At 42.5% G+C, this 16,650-nt stretch overlaps 1 protein-coding gene and 1 pseudogene across 4 annotated transcripts; both read right to left on the reverse strand.

Annotated features, from left to right (window-relative positions):
• Positions 1 to 92: 92 nt before the first annotated feature.
• Positions 93 to 10,821, reverse strand: M6PR (mannose-6-phosphate receptor, cation dependent). Of its 3 annotated transcripts, XM_082349242.1 has the most exons (8): positions 10,485 to 10,809; positions 5,242 to 5,424; positions 4,324 to 4,490; positions 3,177 to 3,286; positions 2,768 to 2,898; positions 2,084 to 2,210; positions 1,494 to 1,612; positions 93 to 495 (listed from the first exon to the last, which is right to left on the reverse strand). In XM_082349242.1, the coding sequence occupies exons 2-8, from the start codon at positions 5,421 to 5,423 to the stop codon at positions 336 to 338; spliced, it is 996 nt and encodes a 331-aa protein (XP_082205368.1). In that variant the 5' UTR covers position 5,424; positions 10,485 to 10,809; the 3' UTR covers positions 93 to 335. The 3 variants fall into 3 exon arrangements, with proteins under 3 accessions (XP_082205368.1, XP_082205369.1, XP_082205370.1); XM_082349243.1 differs by lacking the exon at positions 3,177 to 3,286 and having other exon boundaries at positions 2,768 to 2,948; positions 10,485 to 10,821; XM_082349244.1 differs by lacking the exon at positions 93 to 495 and having other exon boundaries at positions 1,082 to 1,612; positions 10,485 to 10,801.
• Positions 5,431 to 10,477, reverse strand: LOC309608777 (small ribosomal subunit protein eS6 pseudogene; annotated as a pseudogene). The gene has a single exon. The product of its transcript is annotated as a small ribosomal subunit protein eS6 pseudogene (transcript).
• Positions 10,822 to 16,650: the final 5,829 nt, after the last annotated feature.

The following is a 16,650-nucleotide window of genomic DNA, read 5'->3' on the forward strand; positions in this document are numbered from 1 at the left end:
TTAACTGTTTTTGTACCAAAAAATGTATATATTTTTTGCATTTTTAAAACACCAGAGTGTGGGGGAGGGATGCAAACAAATAACAAAAAAGATGCTTTTATGACATTATTTTCCCTGTTTAGAAAGAAAAAAAAAAATCATTCCAATAGTATTTAAAAGTCCAAAGATGAAATCATTTCATTTCCTTCTCTAAAGGCTAAAAAAGGCCCCTGCCTGTTGATTCCATCCTCCTGTGTCCAGTGGAGCCATGTTACTCTTCAGTGGCCCAGGCTCACTATCACACAAAGATCAGGCCAGGTTTCTGGGCACATGGCCTGAACAGAAAGGTGGAAGCATCAGAAGATTAAGACCGTCTCCCCACAGAAATAAGGTCGTGGGCAAGAAGACACGTCCCTGAGCCAGAAAAAGGGACACGTGCCGCAGCCGCCACAGCCAGGGCGGAAGATGGCAGAGCCCTGGATGTCCCACTTCTGCTTCCATTCCCTTTCCAGAAGACTGGGGGCAAAAAAAAAAAAAAAGTCAAAATGACATGCCTATGAAGGAAAGTGCAACATGTTTAGACATACTGATTGATAGAGGGAACGTTTCAGGAATAAGAAAAGCTTTGCCAGCTTTGACTGCAAGTGGGAGAAGAAAGCCATCAAGGAGATCCCACTACAAGGTAAACAGACTTCCCTTTTCTGGAACCCCGGCAGCATAGGAGGTCAATTTCAACATCCCTTTCCAATGGACTGGACTTCTGGATTAGGCATTTTGGCTGCAGATGGACCAATAACCTAAGACTACAATCCAGGTCCTAGCTCCAGCTATAAAGTCACTCCAATGCCAGCAAATGAGGTTTGGTACCTCGTCATCCTCTAATTGGGAAATTTCAAATTTTCCCATCCTAATCCCAGAGGTGGGAGAATTAAGTCTACGACATCACCAGGCTCAAAGCAAATGGCAGTACTTGGACTACAGCCAAGTGGTCAGTGCAGAATAGTTCCAAGCAGCAAGAAATGACATCCAGGTTCTCATGGAGACTACTGTAGGGTACAGAGCAACAGCATGAAAGCAATATCAAACCTTGTATAAATAATGTTTCGTTGCTTTTGTTTTTTTAAATTAAAGAAATCCAGTGTCTCAAAAACTTGTGAAAATGTGTTTAAAAAAGGAAGGGTCAGGGAGCCTGCTACACCCTTTTGCTCATGATAACTCCCCTACTTGTACTTTCTGATACCAAGAGACCATGCAACAGCCTCTGCTGTCATTGGCCCTATTATATTATCTCTGTCCTACAACTAACTGTACCTCTCAGGAGGGAAAACAAATAATAGGGAACAAAGGGAAGGCATTTCTACTACTGACAAGTGGACGCAAACGAAAAGCAAACCGGAAAGCGAGAGCAATATTAAGGGGGAGATGAGAGACTGGAGCGGAGGTTGCTTAAGAAACCTGGCTGAGGATGCTTTGGTTTGGGGGCTGAAGAAGCTGGACATTTAAAGTGCAATCACATCGGTAATAAATGATCATCCCTTTCTTCTGACTCCTCCCCCAGCTGGTCATCCCCCACACCACGATATGCAGCAGGCACGTTTCGGGGTTTAGATCGGCACACAAAGTCACAACCATCCTGCAGGGGGAAAGGAAAGGAAGGAAACGATCATTTGAAATCAGCAGCTTTCAGGTGGGCAGAGTATGTTTATGGTCCAAGAATGTGGCAGGAACTGGTTTTCTCCAGGGATAATGAAGAGAAAACCCCAAAGCTCCAAGGATCAGCCTGAATCGAATGTGGGGAAGAGCAGACAGGTTCTAACTTGGCCTCACCCTTTCCTCACCTAGGCCCCTTAAGAGCTGTATCAGGATCCCAAATCTCAGCAAAAGGACTGCTCTTCCAGCCAAGCCTTAGCAAGGCCAGACACTAAGATGCTATGTTGCTTATCTGTACTAGGGCAACCAACTGTCTTGGTTTGCTGGGACTTTTGCAGTTTTAGCACCCAATGTCCTGTGTCTCAGGAAACCCCTCAGTCTGGGCAAACCAGGATGGCTGGTCATTCAACCTTGTCTGTAGGCCACGGACTCAGCCAGCTGCCCTGTTACTTACTGCTACCAGGTTGCCAAGATCCTGCCAGAAGGCCAAGTGGGGAAACTGCTCCATTCCTTTGGCTCCCACCACCAGTCGCTGGTACAGGAACCCCCCGATGATATAGACAGCGATCAGCGATGCAAACCTGTTGAGGGAGAAAGACATCTATACTCAAAAACCAAGAAATAGTAAGACTCGGATACTAAAGATAACCTCTGTATTCATTGTTACCTGTTTCCTAAGCTGTGTTCCATAAAAACGAAAGGAAAAAAAAAAAGGGGGTGGTCAGTTGAATGAACAAGGGGGCTGGTAGGTCCTTAGAAAACCAATTAGAGTGTCAGTCTGAGAAAACCAAAATGATCAGAATAAAATAAGACAGAGTTTGTGACTCTGACTTAGGGCTGAGAACAGTCACCATTAGATATACAACTCCATTTCTTTCAAAGTTCTAATAATCTAATGGCAGCGTATTAAAAACTGTCCAGCCCTCCAGCAGGGAAAAAACCCTACCTCCAAATGCAAATATTTATTGGGGACAAAACATTAAGTCATTTTTTTAAACTTGCACAGAGTTTAAAGAGGATTTTTACAAATTATAGTATAACATATACATGTACACTATTTGTACCTATAGACCTCCAAGTAATTGTGGAGTTAAAAAAAAAAAAAAAGGTTTGGACTGATAAAGGAAAAAGTACTCACGTGACAAGTAAGATAGAACCCACGCTGAGGTGGGAGATCTCTGGGGAACAGGCCAGGCTGCTGTCTATCTCAAAGAGGTAGAAACAATCTTGGACTTTGCCTCGCTCCTCAAACACAGGGTTAAAGTTGTCCTGATGACAAGAGGACAGAACACAACATTTATGTTGTGTCTGACACCTGTCTGAAAAAAGCACAAACCCACAAAACCTCCAAAACATTTGCCTTCTCCTGGTTCAAAACCTTCTCTTCCATGTATGATGGAACACGGGTGCCTATGACTCAGGGAAAAGCTGAACTTCTCGTTTTATCTCCTCCGTCCCAATTATTTTGTTCCCTCTGGACAGTCTCTCCCACCTCAGGCCAGTCCTTTCATCTCCTCTCTAGGCTCCTAGGCCCCAGGGTGCCTCACCGCTAGGGTGTGTCGATTGCAGGAGATCATCACCACTGCCCGACGCTGCTCCTTGCCACAGTGACTGTCATATTCATCACCCCCTTTATAGATCAGCATGATCCAATTACCTGAGGAGGGACAAGGAAAATGGAGCTTCGGGGTGCGGGAAAAGCAGAGGCAGACCTGGGCACTGTGGTAGAGTGGAAGTGAGTTCAATGAAATTGGCTGTAATTAAAATAACCCTTTCAGGATGAGCTCTGTATATCAGAAACAGCAGCTAAACCTTGCTCCTTTATAACAGCTGTGTGTTCCCTTATTAAGACGACTAAGAATCAGACAGTCATACAAGAATAACCTTAATTTTCCACAAAAATTAAGGCAATTGATAGTGCAAATACAATTATGATCCATACCTTAATCATGACTCACATTTTCCAAATACCTGCTAACATCAAAAGAAGAGGTTCCATACAATTACTGGGTGGCAAGGGAAAGCCTAAGATCATAAAGTCGCCACAGATAAATTCAAAGTGGATGATTTTGAAGACTGGGGGGCATTTTTCCTTCTTTAGTATTTACTGTGTTCAAATTTCTTTTGCAAAGTATCATTTGATCGATAATCACGTGAGGTGAATCAGGTAAGGACTGTGCTTCCAATTTTGCATATGAGAAAACAAAATCAAAAAGGTGAAATGATTTTTCAAAGTCACAGGACAAATAAATATGAGCTGGATCAAAAATCCAGTCTTCTGACCCCTAGCCCCAAACTCTTGACGTTGTTTTTTATTATGTTATTTACAGGAGCAACAATGTGCAATGAATAATTTACTTATCTGCTTAAGGGAGGAAAACAGACCATAGTTGCTCACATAGTCCTTTCCAGCAATATGATTTTATGACTTCTGAGAAATATTATCAACATAACTCAACATGGTGGGGAAATTTTTGTAGACTGACTGGTTTGCAAAAAAGCTTGATCTCACTTTAAAACAAACACATAAACGTCCTGAGCCTTGGCTGTGGAGGAGCTGTGGAACTAGGTATCCTGTGGTTTGCAGGTGTCTCAGGTGAACTGAACCACACATACCGTATGGTATATACTGAAGAGACTGGGAAGGGCTGAGACATACAGGATTATCAGAGGGATCAACAGGGAGAATCTTACTTCCATTGAAGATCTGAGTCTTGTTGAGTCTCCCTACTACTGTCTCCTTCCCATTACTTTTGTTGATCTGCACCAGGCCTGCCCCAGAGGTGTGGTTGCCAGCTTCTCGGCACACCCGGAACATGTAGATATACACGTCTGTGCCCTGGCCCACGGTGCTCTCAAAGCTGTGAGGAGAAGTGAGAAGGAAGAAGACAGTTACAGCTGTCAGCCTTAGGAAGAGCAGTTTCCTTTTTAACAACAACAACAATGGCACACTCAACTTATTTATCTGACGTCATGGCTAAACGTCCTAGTGAATAATATCTGTTGTATCATGAGATATCCATGACCCAGACAGAACACCCTAACTGTTGATGATGACTGATTAAAATACAGCATCCAAGACAGCTAGTATTCTAGATATTTCTAGAATAATTGCTCTAGACTATGCTAAAACATTAGCTACTACATCCCCCTGAGTAAGGGTCTACGTTCATGAGATACACCCTCCTTCCTTAAAGATTATCTTCAGATTATATACCAGAAGATTCCCGACACTTATGATGACGCAGTAGGCCTAAATATGTTCATCTGATACTTCTAAATATCGAGGCATCAAATAATGCTTTTTAGTTCCTATGAGCTGGTTTCTTGGATCCAGTCTTGGAAACCGCTACTCTTCTGCATAAGGTACCTGCACACGGCTGCTGAACCGTGGGCTGAGCACGTGCTCTATATCATGAAGGAAAGCAAGACAGCACGGCCAAATAAGACTAATACTGCTAAAGTTCAGATTAGAACCGTCTCTCAGAGGAGGTTATGATACATGTATCCCCCCTATGTTTGGTAGTAATACTAAAATAAAATCAGTAAGAGGAGGAAGAGATTCTTTAATAAAGTTATCTCCTTAAGCCCATTAAGATTCTTCTCATTTACCTTTTGTTAAACAGCGGCGTCAGCCTCTTCAGTAGAGCCAACTCTTTCTCTGACTCTTTATCCTTTTCTCCTACCAGGTCGCATGTTTTTTCTTCGGTCTGCCAGGATTCTCTTACTGCCACGGCCAGCAGCAGCAGCAGCAGGAGTAGGCCAGTTCTCCAGGAGCTGTAATGGGGGAACATCCTTTTGGGAGAGGGAGTGTGTGTGTTAGGGAAAGAGGCAGAGGATCGGGAGAGAAGGGAAAGAAAGAAAGCATATGAATGTGTCATAAATGAATGGTATTTTTTTAACCTTTTAATCTTCCACCCACCACCTATTATTTTACACTAGCCAGTTTTCTTCATTATTATGATGTTGGGCTTTATTTTCTTGTCTCCATTTCAAGTTCTGTTTTCCCCATTATTTAATATTCAGAATTGGAATCTTAAGTCTCCAGGTTTCTCTTTTTCTTTTTAAAACTTATTTCAAAAGCTTCTTCCTAGCTGACTCCCTTGCCTGACACCACTGGTCACCTCCTGTCCTTCTCGTGCTCCTTTCATGTGCATTCAACAAAGAGGACGGCATTGGCCTTGGTGAAGAGTTAGTGTCTACAGATTGTTGTTGAGATTTCTGCAAGGTGCGCACAAAAAAAGAATATCTAGACTTCTAAGCTGTATTGGGAGAAAAACACATTTTTGGTCCTAGAAACTGTCAGAAGAACCAATCAATGGCCTAGAGAATACTTAAGTGTGACCAATGAACAGTATTTTGATTATGCAGAAACTATAAGATTCTTTGGCGTATGCAACCAACATTACCTTTTAATATCCCTGTGCCAAGAGCACCTGTGTTAGGAAATCCATATATAGATATACATATATGTACGTATATACACACATGCACATATATATCTATCACCTGTGTCGGGAAACTATATATCAATCACTTTCAGTCTAATTCATAGGTAAGTTCTTCAGAACAAACTATGGGGCTGAGAAGAGGGAAAGGAAAGAACAAAAAGAATTAAATTATGACAGCCTGGTGGAGACATCCTTGCCTCTTTACCATTTGGTGAGAAATTAGATTGAGATGTCTCATTATTTAGAGTTCAATACTAGTTCATAAATACTGCTTAAACCAGTGGCCCTCCATAAGATAATACTCGAATTACAATTGACACTTGATAAGGGCTAGTTGGAAGTTATTAAGAAAGATGTAAAATAGAGAAAGAGACTTGAATACTTTGGGACCTAAGTCCTCATTTTAATATTCAGGAGCATCTAACAGTCTTTGTTCATATTCACCATAAGAATGATGAACAGAGATAAACACAGCCACAGCACCTAAAACTCGACATCTACCTGTTCTGATGTCTCACCTCTGAAAAATCATTCAATCATTTAAATGACAGGAAGAACAAAATTCACTAGGTCCAAATGAGTAGTTTGAATAAGTATTCCAAAACCCACCTCAGGCTCTACAAGTCATGAACCTCAAGAGTTTCTAGCTTCCAATTGCTGATGACTCTTGGGAATCATCACGTCACTTTACAATTTAGCAAATCCAATTCATCTGATGCTTGTACTGCTTTAGGAATGGAAACATGCGGCTCTGTTTCCCAAACTCATTTTCTTTTCTCTAATTCCATCTTTACACCCAGGATACACTGATTTACCCTTTCAAAAGAATTCACTTTGGTATCCATTAATGATCCCTTAGGCCATCGCTACTTGTTAATTTTATAACAGTATCACCAATTTTTCTGATACAAAGATTCAATTCTTCCAAACTTTTCTCACTTATGATAAAATGCTTCCATACTACAAGTCTGGACTTCGGTTTGAATACTCTTTTAAAGTCCTCTAATTCTTTGTCATGCTGGGCTACTGACTCCACTGCATTTTTAGCATATAAAACTTAAAACAGGCAGAATTTAATGGGTACTAATAGGTACCTGAATAAATTTTCTCCACTCTCCTAAACAAACTTACGGGCTTTTTTTTGTATGTCTGATCTCATTTATTTGTTACTCTTAGAACATCTCGTTTTTGACTGGACTCAGACTTAGAGGTAGAAGCTCTCAGAGGACAGCCTCCGTCTCTTGGCAATCTGTTCCTGGTGTTCTTCTTTGGCCTCCTTCATTCTCTTGGCCAAGAGTTTAGCATATTCTGCAGCCTCTTCCTTATTTTCTTGGTATGCTGTTTCTTCAGAGCAATATGCTGACGTTTGTGCTGCAGAACACGTGGAGTAACAAGACGCTGAGTCTTGTGTGCTTTGGTCCTAGGTTTCTTACCTTCTTTGTTTAGGGGTCCTCTCACAATATACTGGCGGACATAGAGAGAGACTGAAAAGTTTGTGGATTCTGCTAGCTCTTTTGGGCCCCAGCTGACGAGGCGAAGTTGTATCTGTGAGTCCAGGAATATGCTTCTCCCCTTTTTCCACTATGACCAAATTGAGAACACTCAGATTGGCATCCACAGTGCAACCCCGTACAGATTTGTGCTTTCTTTCTCCAGTCCTCCTTGGTCTGTAACAGGAATGCCCCTTACCCAGTAGCGGGTAGACTCTACCATGGGTCCAGACACCTGCTTCATGGGGAAAACCTTGTTTGTTGTTCCCACCGATTCAGAACACATAACCCTTCCATTCTTCACCCAGAGCATCAGTGGCAACTTCTGTGGCCATATGCTTCTCACAAAAGGTATGAAGTTTTTGTTCATCATCCACTTCAGTGAGTCTCTGGCAGCCATTGGCTGGGAAAGAGATGTTCAACTTCATCCTGAAGTGGCCAACCGCCTCTGAGGCACCATGATACAGAGCTAAACGAACTTACATTTGACATTCTTTTTTTAAAATTTATTTTATTTATTTATTTTTGGCTGTGTTGGGTCTTCATTACTGCGCGCGGGCTTTCTCTAGTTGCAGTGAGCGGGGGCTACTCTTTGTCGTGGTGCGTGGGCTTCTCATTGCGGTGGCTTCTCTCGTTGCAGAGCATGGGCTCTAGGTGCGTGGGCTTCAGTAGTTGTGGCGCACGGGCTTAGTTGCTCCGTGGCCATGTGGGATCTTCCCGGACCAGGGATCGAACACATGTCCCCTGCATTGGCAGGCAGATTCTTAACCACTGCGCCACCAGGGAAGTCCCACATTTGACATTCCGTTTCCCACATTCCACTAGGGCAACCAATACTTGGGAAGTCATCTCCCCGACTTGGTGTACTCCAAACATCAATTCATTGTAGTAATATTAATAAGGTGTTTCCATAGAATAAGTATAGCCAGCCACAAAGTCTGAGGCCCCCATAAACACATACAAAGCATCAATAGGAATCACTTAATAGAGTGCTTGCCTTTTGCTAGGCATTTAACATACATTAACGAATTAAGCCTTATAAAAACCCTATGCAGTAAATACAATGACTGTCCTTATTTTACAGAGGAGAAAACTAGACACAGCTAGTGGAGTGAAACAGACAGTGCAGCTCTGAGCTCATGGTCTACACTTAACCATTCCTTTCACACTAAGTTTTTGGGGGATCAGAGTAGGCAGCCAAAGTCTTGCTTTCATTTTGACAAAGCAAGAAGGGGAAGTGACCCCTCACACAGTTCACTAAACAGGAGGCGGAATAAAGAACTCAGACCTCAAACTCCTACCTTCTCTAAATTAACTCACTGCTCCACACAACTTGACCAGCTGACTAAAATGAAATAAGAGGCTCCTTTTATTAGATTGATTAAGCATGACATTTTCTTTATATTCTCTCAGGACCCAATTTGAAATTTCAACTTTCTGTGCTTTCAATATTCTTTTATCCAGGACCATTTTCTGGAGGGATGCTCACACAGAAGGCTGTGTTCTTTGGCTTCAAAGTTAGTTCCTTATCTGTTAACAGTTGATGATTTCTTTTCCCAAATTAGAACAAAGACTCTCACAAAACTGGGAAAGGATGAAGGGCTGAACACCCTGCAGTCAGCATTAGTTGAGTTGAACTAGCTTTCCTTTAATTATTCGTTCAAAAAGATAGGAGATAAAAAGAGATATATTCTTCTCTTTCCTGCTTAAGGTTTGGCTACATTTGAGCTGCTTCTCTTTGATTCAGTGGCATATGCTCTAAGTGCTTTATCTAGATTATGTTCGTCAATCTTCACAACCCAGAAAAGTAGGTATAATTGCTCCCATTTTACAGATGAGGAAACTGATTCCTACAGAGCTTAAGTTACTTGCCTTAGGTTATCCAAGTATTAAACATGTATGAAGTTATTAGTAAGGCAACTTGAATGAGTCATGGTATAAAGCTATTTTCTGATAAATAAAGGAGTGCAAAAATGTATTGGTAAGAGTATGAAATCCAAGGGCTGGGTAGTTCCTTTTTACATCTAATTGTGCTACAATTAGATTCTCAAGGTGCAAGACTTTGTCCGAGATACTTTGGAAACAAGCGGCAGGACTTAAAGATTTTGAAGAATCCCTTTCAATTTTCTTGTTCTACAACGATAGATCCATACGGTTAAGGCTAAAAAATTCTCCTCCAATGGGATGACCAATGACTAAGCCAGGAATTGGGAAGCACTTTACATCACTGGGCCTCTGTACCACGCACTTCCCCCGCTCCTTAAGACTAGCCATGACCATTTTCTGTTTTTCGGTGGAATTTCTACTTTCTTCTCTCTGGCTCATTTCTGATGCGACGGCCCTTATCTCCTGTCTCCAGCAGCCCACACTTTCAGAAGAGCAGCCCTAACTAGCTGAACCACCCAAGGTTGAAAAGCCTTAAGGAAGCAGCTCTATGGCCCAAGGGCGGAAGCTCCCTCCAAAGAGGAACGCAAATCCCTCTATTGGCGACTCTTCGTACCAAACACTCATCTCCCTCAAACTTCTTCCAAGCTTCCAGACATTTGCGTCCCGTCTAGTTTCCCGACTTTCCAAATGCTTAGGGCCATACCCTCTACAAATGATGCCACCTGACCTCCCTCTACGATGCGGGCCAAAATCCCGTCTACGGGTATCCAGTAACACCTCGAACGGACTCCAGACTTAGCGACCTTCCTTTCCCTGCCTTCCAAACTCTGGTCTTGGAGATCCTTTCTCCCTTGGCGACTCTGTAACTCCCCAACCTTACGCCTCCGCCTTTCTACCCTCAGGCTCCTTAGCTGGATTTTTGGGCTAGAACCCGGGCCAAGGGAGACTTAGCGATCCCGGCCCCCGTCACAGCCACGAGGCGTGAGCGCTCTCCAGCCCACTCCTCCTCCACGCCCCTCATACTCACGTGTCACGGGCAAAGGGAGCAGCCACAGCTCAGAATCCCCGGCCGAGTACCTGCTCGCGGCTGGGAGACAGGACCAGAGAGGGGTCGGCCGCAGACCCCGGTTCCAGAGCTCGCGGCAGAGCCAGCGACCCCACGAGCGCCTCGCTACGCTCCACTCCGGGAACCGGAAACAGGAAGTGCCGGGCGGCCGCTGGGCAACTGCTCCTCCCACTAGACCCCGCGGCATGTCACCGTAGAACCGTTTCGCCCCTTTCCCCTTCCCGGCCTCTCAGATCATCCCGGACGCTGATTGGCCAGGACCGTGGGCGTTAGGCTCCGCCCTCGCGGCATCAACTCCAATCCCTATCGAGATTTGCAAGTTTAGTTCCACCTTTGGGGGTCGCCTTTCTACTCACTGGGGTCCCAGACTCCCACCTCTTGGCCTCTCGGCTCGGGCCCCTGTCACGCGGGGTCACGCGGGGGTCACGCGCGGTGAGGCGCCAGGCTCGCTCCCTGGTAGGTTGGACCGGAGGGCGGTGGAAGTGGAAATGCGGGGCGGGGCCCAATCCGCAGGCCGCAGCGGGAGCTGTAGTTCTCGAGCCGGTTGCTGCCTCAGGACGTCTGCCGCCTGAGGGGGACGCTGGTTCGCTGTGTGCTGGCCCCGAGTCGCGTTGTCCCTAGAGGATAGTGGAGAGCGACTGGGTCGTGGTCTTCCTGGCTTTCTTACCGTCACTTTTGTTCTTTACGTCCTGTCTCCGGTTTAGCACCTTGAGGTGCGGCAGGGGTTACTATTCCAGTTAGCCTTATCATCCCTCCGGCATTTTGTTCGATAAACACTCTGCAACCACTTCTGCTGACCGAGACAAGTCAATTTTTGGTCTTTGCGCCTTTGCTAAGATCCTTTGCGGTGTCTCTCACATGTGGCGTCTTAGCCGCGTGTGGAAGTCCTACCCGTTCATAGAACTCGGTTCAGAGGCGCCTGTGACTCCTGGACTCACCCTCTTCAGCTGGAACCGTTTCGTCCTCCCAGTGCCTGCTGGCTGCTCGCACCTGGCTTTAGTCTGGTTTCTTTCTGCTTTGATTCCTCCGTTGCATTTGCGTGTGCCTCCCACCGTCTCCTCGGATGGGGACTGGATTTTGCTTCCTCCTTGTGCTCACCAGAGTTAGAACAGCGTTTTGAATCGAATAATAATAGAAGCTGACGCTGTGAGAAGCCCGCCCTGTTGTACGTGCTTTAAACGAGTATCAACTCACTTCACCTTCACGACCAGCTTACTGAGGAGGTATCTTATCCCCATTTTACAGATGAATAAATTAAAGGCGACAGGGGCTAAGGGACTTACCCCGGGCCCCACAGCTACTAAGTTATGGAGTCAGTATTCCGGCTCCATCATTTAGGGATAAGTTAGTTATATAGGGTGTGTATACAGTCCAGAGTTCATGCTCTCGACACTGCGTTATACTGACTCTAGGATCCTGCATTTGTTTATTAACTGGTACGTTCAATTCAGGCTAGGTGGTATATTTGGGTTGGGTTTGGATGTGTCTTCAAGTAAAAAATACGAAAATTGAAAGATGAGTTGCTTTCTAATAAGAAAAGTAACTTGTCTACGGACACATACACACTACTATATATAGATTAGATAACTAATAAGAATCTACTGAATGGCACAGAGAACTCTATTCAATACTCTGTAATGACCTATATGGGAAAAGAATCTAAAAAAAGAGCGGATATACGTGTGTCTATAACTGACTCACTTTGCTGTACAGCAGAAACTAACACAATGTAAATCAACTGTACTCCAATAAAAATATTAAGTAAGCGGTTGTAGGAGGTTCCTAAAATCAAATGTTGAGGCTGCCTCCTCTTTAGTATATGCAGAAAAGGGAAGGGTGCTTGAAAGAAAGGGTGCTTTGAATGCTTGCTTCAATTCATGGCTTTGAAAATTGTCCCAGACCTGCTCTTTTGTCGACTCTGAGGTGGGAGCTCTGTTGGGAATGCCTTTTTTAACCTCTCAAGAGCTTTGTCCTGGGTGAGTTTTTTGTTACAGGTTTTGCTGTGGTTTCACTGTCGAATACACTCTACCTGCTCACGTTTTCTGATCTGCTTAGCAATCTTTTGATATTTGTTTGGTAGTTTCTCAGTCCCATTATGCATGTATTCAATTTGCCATTTTGAACTTTTATTGATGCCCTCCTTTAAAAAATGATCATATTTAACATATTTCCAGGGCTAAATATATTTTTGGTTTTGGTAATTTTCAATTTTAATATATCAATAAATTAAAAATTTTAGAAAAGATGCAAGAAGAGTACAAAGAACTCTTGTATACACTCTACCTAGATTTGCCAAGTATTTACATGTTGCCCCATTTGTTTTACTGGTCTCTCTCTCCCCCCCCCCCCATCCTCCCTACACATACACACACACACACACACACACACACACACACACACACGTTTATTTTGAACAATTTGAGGGTAAGTTCCCCATTACCACTAAGTACATTATGTGTATTTCCTAAGAATAAAGGCATTCTTACATTACCACAGTATAATTATCAAAATTAGGAACTATAGCACTTTTTTACCCTTTCCCAACCACAGAAGCAAAGCCAGAGTCACACACTGCGATTAGTTGTCATTTTTCTTTATCTTACTTGACCTTGAAATTTGGAAAAGTACAGGTCACTTATTTTGTAGAATGTCTCTCATTTTGGTTTGATCTGATGTTGCCTCCTGATTTAGGGATGCATTTCTTGATAGGACTAAGAGGGAAATAATGATCCTGTATCACTCAGCATCCAATCAGAAGACAGATACCACATGAGTGATTTTAAGGAAAAATTTAGTATAAAGAATTGTTTTTTAGTAAAAAATAATTACTAAAAGGGGTAAGAGAGGACTGTAAGTTACACACAAGTCTTATAGAAGTAGGAACTACAAAATGCAGCTACTACCTTGAGGGCTGAAGATGGGTTAACAAGGAAGTAACTTAGAAACTTAAAGGAAGTGCTACCTTTCCACCCACAGGGGAGAGATTCAGACCTCTGAAGAAAGGGTGTGGTTCCTGCCACAGGAACATGCAGCCCACTGATGAGGTGAGAGAAAAAGTGCTGGAGGCTGTGGGTCACTGCGTCACTGTTGAACTGTCAGTGGGAGCCTCTTTATGGTGGCTTCTTTGGACTTGTCCCCATCATTTTTTGAGCAGTTCTTTACTTTTGGGCACATAGATGTTCCATGTGGATCTTGAACTTTTCTTACCCTAGAATCAGTCATATCTCGAAGATGGCCTGGTTCCTTTTAGTGGAGAAGGGTATTGAGAAACCAAGATCTGATTACAGTGTGTGTTTATTGCTACTTGTGTGTCCTTGCTTTGGTCCCTCTCAGCAGACAGTTAGGAAATCTATATATCTTTCCAAGAGTGGGAAATCAGCTCCCATTATATTCAATATATTTATATGTTTGTTCACACATGAGAAAACACTGGAAGTAATTTTATAACTGGTAAAGCAAGCCTACTAATTAGAGTTCAATGTTTGTTTAAAGTTTCATTTTTTGTTGTTGAGGTAAAATGTATAAATCATGAAATTCACAACGCTTTTTAAAATTTATTTATTTATTTATGGCTGTGTTGGGTCTTCGTTGCTGCACGCGGGCCTTCTCTAGTTGTGGCGAATGGGGGCTCCTCTTCCTTGTGGTGCGCGGGTTTCTCATTGCTGTGGCTTCTCTTGTTGCGGAGCATGGGCTCCAGGCACGCGGGCCTCAGTAGTTGTGGCACATGGGTTCAGTACTTGTGGCTCGTGGGCTCTAGAGCGCAGGCTCAGTAGTTGTGGCGCACAGGCTTAGTTGCTCTGCGGCATGTGGGATCTTCCCGGACCGGGGCTTGAACCCATGCCCCCTGCATTGGCAGGCAGATTCTTGACCACTGTACCACCAGGGAAGTCCCGCAACTCTTAGGTATAGAATTCAGTGAATCTTGACAAATGCATCATAATTGTAACCTCCCTCTAATCAAGACTTAGCAGATTTTCATCACCCAAGAAAATTTCCTCATGCCCTTTTCCAGTCATTCTCCTAGGCCTAGAGGCAACTATTGCTCTGAAATTTTTACCATAGATTAATTCTGTCTCTTCCAGAATTTCATATAAAATTGAATCATATACTATGTTTGGTTTCTTTCACTCAATATGATGTCTGTGAGGTTCTGTTGTTGCATATATCAGTAGCAAGGTTTTTCTCTTTTTTTGGCTGGATAGTATTATATTGTATGAATATTTCACAACTTGTTGATCTATTCTTTTGATGGGCATTTAGGTTGTATCTATGTTTTCTTCCAAGAAGCTTTATAGTTTTAGCTTTTATGTTTGTATCTGTAATCAGTTTTTTAAAGTTTTTTTTTTTAATATTTATTTTGTTTATTTGGTTGTGCTGGGTCTTAGTCGTAGTAGCTGGGCTCCTTAGTTGTGGCTCATGGGCTTCTTAGTTGTGGCATGCGAACTCTTAGTTGCAGCATGCATGTGGGATCTAGTTCCCTGACCAGGGATCAAACCTGGGCCCCCTGCATTGGGAGCACAGAGTCTTAACCTCTGCGCCACCAGGGAAGTCCCTGTAATCAATTTTGAATTAATTTTTTTGTATTGTTGAGGTAGGGTCGAGGTCAGTTTTTTTCCCACATGGATGTATAGGTCTTCCAGTAATGTTTGTTCACTTTTCTTTCTCCCTTAAGTTGCTTTGGAACTTTGTTGAAAATCAGTTGACTATATACATGTGATTCTGTTTCTGGACTTAATTCTGTTCCATTGATCTCTTTGTTCATTATTATGCCAACAACACACTGTCTTGATTCTTCTAGCTTTATAAGTATTGAAGTAAGTTAGTGTAAATCTTCCTTGTTTTTTCAAGATTGTTTTGGCATTTCCATAAATATGTTTAGAATCAACCTGTCAATTTCTATTTTAAAAATCTTGCTGGAATTATAATTGGGATTAATGTGAATCTAAAGGTAAATTTGAGGAAAATTGACATTTTAACAAAGTTGAATTTTACAATCCATGGATAGGATACATTCCCTATTTATTTAGGTCTTATCTAATTTCTTTCAGCTATATTTTATAGTTTTCAGTGTAGAGGTCTTACATGTCATTTGTTACATTTATTCCCAAGTACTCATATTTTGATGCTTTTATAACTGAAAATATTGTGAAAATTTTTTTTTACTAATGTTTGCTAGTAGTGTATAAAAATGCAGTTGATTTTTGTATTTTGACCTATATCCTGTAACCTTGCTAAATTTACTTATTTTGGCAGTTGCTTCTTTCTTTTGAACTTCTGGCCATCATGGTGTAGCTGGGACTGGATTTATTTTCTCATCTGAAACAACTGGAAAACGAAAATATATGAAACAGTGGTTTTCAGATACTGGACAACAGGCAGTACAAGACAGTAATTCCTGAGAGAAGGAAAATAAGGTGAGCCCCTGCTTACCCCTGCTGACAGTTGCCTCTGCTTACTAATTCTTGTCAAAAAGCAAGCCTCAAAAGGATCAAACTGGTACCAAGTAACTTAACTGTGTCCAATAACAAAAGCCAACAATTTTGAAAAGAGCTCAAGACAATTTGGCACCAACAGCATAAAATTCACAATGTTTGGAATCCAGCAAAAGATTATCAGGCATGCAAAGGAGGCAAATATAACCCATAATCAGGAGAAAAATCAGTCATTAGAAACTGAACCAGAAATGACAAAGATGAAAGAATTTGCAGAAAGGATGTTAGAATAGCTATTATAAATACACTTCATATGTTCAGTAGATAAGAGGAAAATTGAACATTATAAAGAGAAAAAGGCAAGATATTTAAAAAAACCAAATTATGCTTCCACAGATGAGAAATACAATATCTGAAATGATGCAATGAAAATATACTGAATGGAATCAACAGTAGACTAGAAACTACAGAAGGAAAGGTTAATTAAAAAAAAATTTATTTATTTATTTATTTATTTATTTTTGCTGCATCGGGTCTTAGTTGCGGCATGCAGAATCTTCGCTGGGTCTTACGGAATCTTTTGTTGCAGCACACGGGCTTCTCTCTAGTTGTGGTGAGTGGGCTCCAGAGTGTGTGGACTCTGTAGTTGCAGTGTGCAGGCTCTCAAGTTGTGGCACATGGGCTTAGTTGCCCCG

Source organism: Balaenoptera borealis (genome assembly GCF_965194805.1).
Source record: "Balaenoptera borealis genome assembly, chromosome: 13".
In the NCBI taxonomy this organism is placed as follows: Eukaryota; Metazoa; Chordata; class Mammalia; order Artiodactyla; family Balaenopteridae; genus Balaenoptera; species Balaenoptera borealis.

Excerpts from the sequence above, each read along its gene's own strand:
- M6PR (XM_082349242.1), bottom strand. The coding sequence starts at position 5,423 with ATGTTCCCCCATTACAGCTCCTGGAGAACTGGCCTACTCCTGCTGCTG. Across the intron at positions 3,287-4,323 it reads GACTCAGATCTTCAATGGAA|GTAATTGGATCATGCTGATC; the intron begins GTAAGATTCTCC and ends GTCCCTCCTCAG. Across the intron at positions 2,899-3,176 it reads GCAATCGACACACCCTAGCG|GACAACTTTAACCCTGTGTT; the intron begins GTGAGGCACCCT and ends TCTTGTCATCAG.